Below are 3,474 nucleotides of genomic sequence, written 5' to 3' on the forward strand. Positions count from 1 at the left end.
TCATTTATTCTCAAGTGAGAATTGAAAGGGTTCATACCCTTTGATTATTAACACTGTAGCTACAGTGTTTATCAGAGAAATCTCAGTTTTGAGATACGCTCCTAAATTGTAATTTCTTGTTTGATTAATAAGAAATTATCTGTGTGGCTCCCGATGACGTAGGTAGTTGCCGAACCTCGTAAATCTTGGTGTACTTTTTCTATACTGCGTTTCTGTTGCATTAGGGGATTTAGGCGTTAAATTCCCAACAGAATCCACTATGAGAAGAAAACTGATCTGGAGTTACAATCTCTCTTTACAAGGAGATACCCTCTCTCTATTTTTTCTCTCTCACTCTTCTAAGAGAAGTTGTTTCTGGGATGAATTTTTCTTAAGGATTTGGAGCCTATTTATAGTGTTTTGAAAAATATTATGCATAATAAAATAATAATAAATTACTATGCATTTATTATAATAATGATATGAGGTCCACTCCTTTATCCAAAGTTAAAAACTGCTGCTGCATGTGGGCGGCTGGTCTTGGCTTTATTAGGCATCTTTCGGCTGACAGGTTATACGTTAGATTCCTGCGTGAGATCTCTATGAAAAATATGTGAGAAATTGCTTACATGCTCAATAAAACCTTTATTATTGAATCACTTTGCTTTCTTGCATATGCAGGTACTTAAGAGTCAAGTTTAATTCCCTGGATGTTAGCCCAAAAAAACTGTCACCCTACTCATATGACATGAAGTTGATTAATTACTCCACCAAGGAACAAACTGATTTGTGCTTTAAGAAATTTAAGAGAAAAAATAATTATTAGGATGAGAGAAGAACGAGAAAAGAAAAACAAATAAATTATGCTATTTTCTTCCTAAAGTATGTTACGTACAGAGATTCGAAGGTTTATTCAGAAGCGTATAGTTCCAGAAGCCTTTTGTATTATCAGCAAAACATAGAAATTATAAGCTAAAACCCCAACGCAGTGCAACTTGTGGAAGATATTTTAGAAAACCTAAGGCAATATCGATACGAGTTCAAACCAAATGGCTAGGCTGCACTCGCTTCACATACAACTTTTGATCCAACGAATCTTAGCCACTTTAATTGCATCATAATAGACTAGACTCTTCAATCTTTGATCTTAGTAAATGACTTCCTACCAGTCATCAAGGGACACCCTTGAGGACAAACATGATACCACTGAAATTACGAACATAATTATAGGATAGCTACTTGAATGCTCAAACTCGCACAATTTCACCCTTGCTTCTTCAAGACCGTGACGTTCCTCCACCTCGATTCCATGTAGTGGCTTGGCTCAGTCTGGGTGTACACCCCACACTTGAAATCAAAGGATCCTTTCCCGTTTCCTCGCGTCTCAAACTTTTGAACCCCATCAACAAACACCGTTAGCTTATTTGCATCCACATCATGTATCACATTAATCCTCATCCAACGGTCATAGATGTCGGATTCGACTACAGCTCTTGTGTAAAACTTCAACTGGCCATCGTAGACCTTCAGCATCAATATTGTGGCTGGTCCTGAGAATCTGTGGATCTGCATGATTGAAGTTCCAGTGGTGCCTTTCGGCACATAAGCATAGCCTTCAAACTGCCACACTCCAGATGAGTAGTCATATCCCTGCATCATGCATGTTTTGGAATATGAGTTGTCACCTAGTGGCATTACTACTAATCAGGATACATAAAGTTTACGTTTAATTGCACAGAGACCCTCTGCAGTACTATCGCTTTTCTGTATGTACTACCTCCATAGTTTTGTTGTTGCAGACAGACCCACTGGGTTAAATTTTTTGATTCTCACCCTTGGATGGACTGACTAATTTCACCCGGAGGTAAAAGAGTCGAAAGAAAGAAAGAAAGAAAATATTAACCCAGGGGATCTATCTGCAACAACAAAGCTACGGGATCAGCAAGTCCAAAACAGAAAGAACATTAGTATGCTATTATAGAACTGATGCAATTAAGGTGCTAGTTTACAGGAAGAACATTAATTAGGATACTACTTTAATACGAAGCTCGCTCCGCGGTTTTGTTGCACTGTCTGGCCGAAGGGGTTTGTCTGTGGAGTACACCCAAAACTTGCGAACGCCATCAGTGTCACTGTACCGATCGTTTAGAGGCAGATTATACGGCCATTGTAGTTCAAAGTTGCGTTGTGTCAGCGGAACTGCTGTAAACCCATCAGTAGGATCACCCTTGCAAAAGAGACGAGCATCGTTCATGAGGCTCAAGAAAGCCAAGAATGCAAATAGAATCCAAGCAGAGGAAGCCATTTTATGAGAAAATGGTTGTTATTTTGTTGTAGGAATTTGGGCAGCTTGAGAGGGAGTATATATATATGCGGAGAAGATGGCAAGGAGTTGGTTTGGCGTAAAAGTTATGCGACGATAGGTTACGCATTTGTTCAGTCTTCTATATATATTATTGATGCTGATTTAATCTATTGTCATGTTTATTAGAGGGAAATTTTGTCTTCTATATGAAACCAGATAGATTTTCATTAATGTCATCTACAAAACCTATGTTTTTTCAGAATATAGTATCTGTGTTTATCCGTGGAAGGTATGCTTGTTATCTACTTCATTAAAAACAATTTCTGCTGACCAAAAGCGAACAGGTCTTTCATGGATTTCAAACTTTTACCCTTTAAAAGGATTAAAAAAGAAATTTTCTTCTGGACTACACATTATTGTAAAGTAAAAATTTCTTTAAGCAGATTAACATTGTGTGGGAACTAGGGATGTGGATGTTTTATTTTATTTACATCTTTTACTAGTCCTTTTTGTGTATTTTATTTTTGGTATGAACAAGCTCTAGCGTAACTGCTATCTTTGTGATTTGTTTCGTCTCTTTTGATATTTCCAGAAAGAGTTCTTTGAGGCGCTGCTCTGTAGATAGAGACTTGTATGTAAATGCCATGCTAGCGGATACAAGTGCATTATTTTTTTCAGTACTATCTTACCAATTGTACATGGAATTATAATAATTTGTCTCTTTATTGAAGAGTTGCTCAACGCAACATTAGGTTCGCCTTTGTAGTTAGGCTCTGTTTGGCAAAACTAGCTGAAAGCTACGAGATTATAGCTGAAAGCTGTTAAGCTAGCTGAAAGCTGTGAAATTGTAGCTGAAAGCTTATAGCTGTGTAGCTAGCTGATTAAAGTAGAGTTGTTTGGCAAAAGTAGTTGTATAACTAGCTTAAATTTGTAAATGACTAAAAAGGACATGCAATATTATTGATATAAAATTAGAATTACTCAACACTCATTTATTTATTTATTTACTAGTTAGATTGCACATGCAATGCACGTGATAAAAACAATAACCATCATCACATAATAAGGGAAAACATTATGAAAAATACACAAACATTGAGAGGTCAATTGAAAGAAAACAGTAAATACGACATCTAATACTGTAGGCAATTATCACATTGACCCCCATAATAAGCGAGCAATGTTATCAC

General features: G+C 36.8%; 1 protein-coding gene across 1 annotated transcript; it reads right to left on the reverse strand.

The window, feature by feature from the left end:
• Positions 944 to 2,318, reverse strand: LOC109836113 (citrate-binding protein-like). The gene is made up of 2 exons (XM_020404013.1): positions 2,015 to 2,318; positions 944 to 1,629 (listed from the first exon to the last, which is right to left on the reverse strand). Exons 1-2 carry the CDS (start codon positions 2,282 to 2,284, stop codon positions 1,243 to 1,245), a joined length of 657 nt encoding a protein of 218 aa, XP_020259602.1. The 5' UTR covers positions 2,285 to 2,318; the 3' UTR covers positions 944 to 1,242.

This window comes from Asparagus officinalis, chromosome 4 (assembly GCF_001876935.1).
Source record: "Asparagus officinalis chromosome 4, Aspof.V1, whole genome shotgun sequence".
NCBI lineage: Eukaryota > Viridiplantae > Streptophyta > Magnoliopsida > Asparagales > Asparagaceae > Asparagus > Asparagus officinalis.

Bases quoted from the DNA above. Each gene is read 5' to 3' on its own strand.
- LOC109836113 (XM_020404013.1), bottom strand. From the start codon at position 2,284: ATGGCTTCCTCTGCTTGGATTCTATTTGCATTCTTGGCTTTCTTGAGC. The intron at 1,630-2,014 runs GTAGTATCCTAA...TGCATGATGCAG, and splicing joins GGAGCGAGCTTCGTATTAAA to GGATATGACTACTCATCTGG.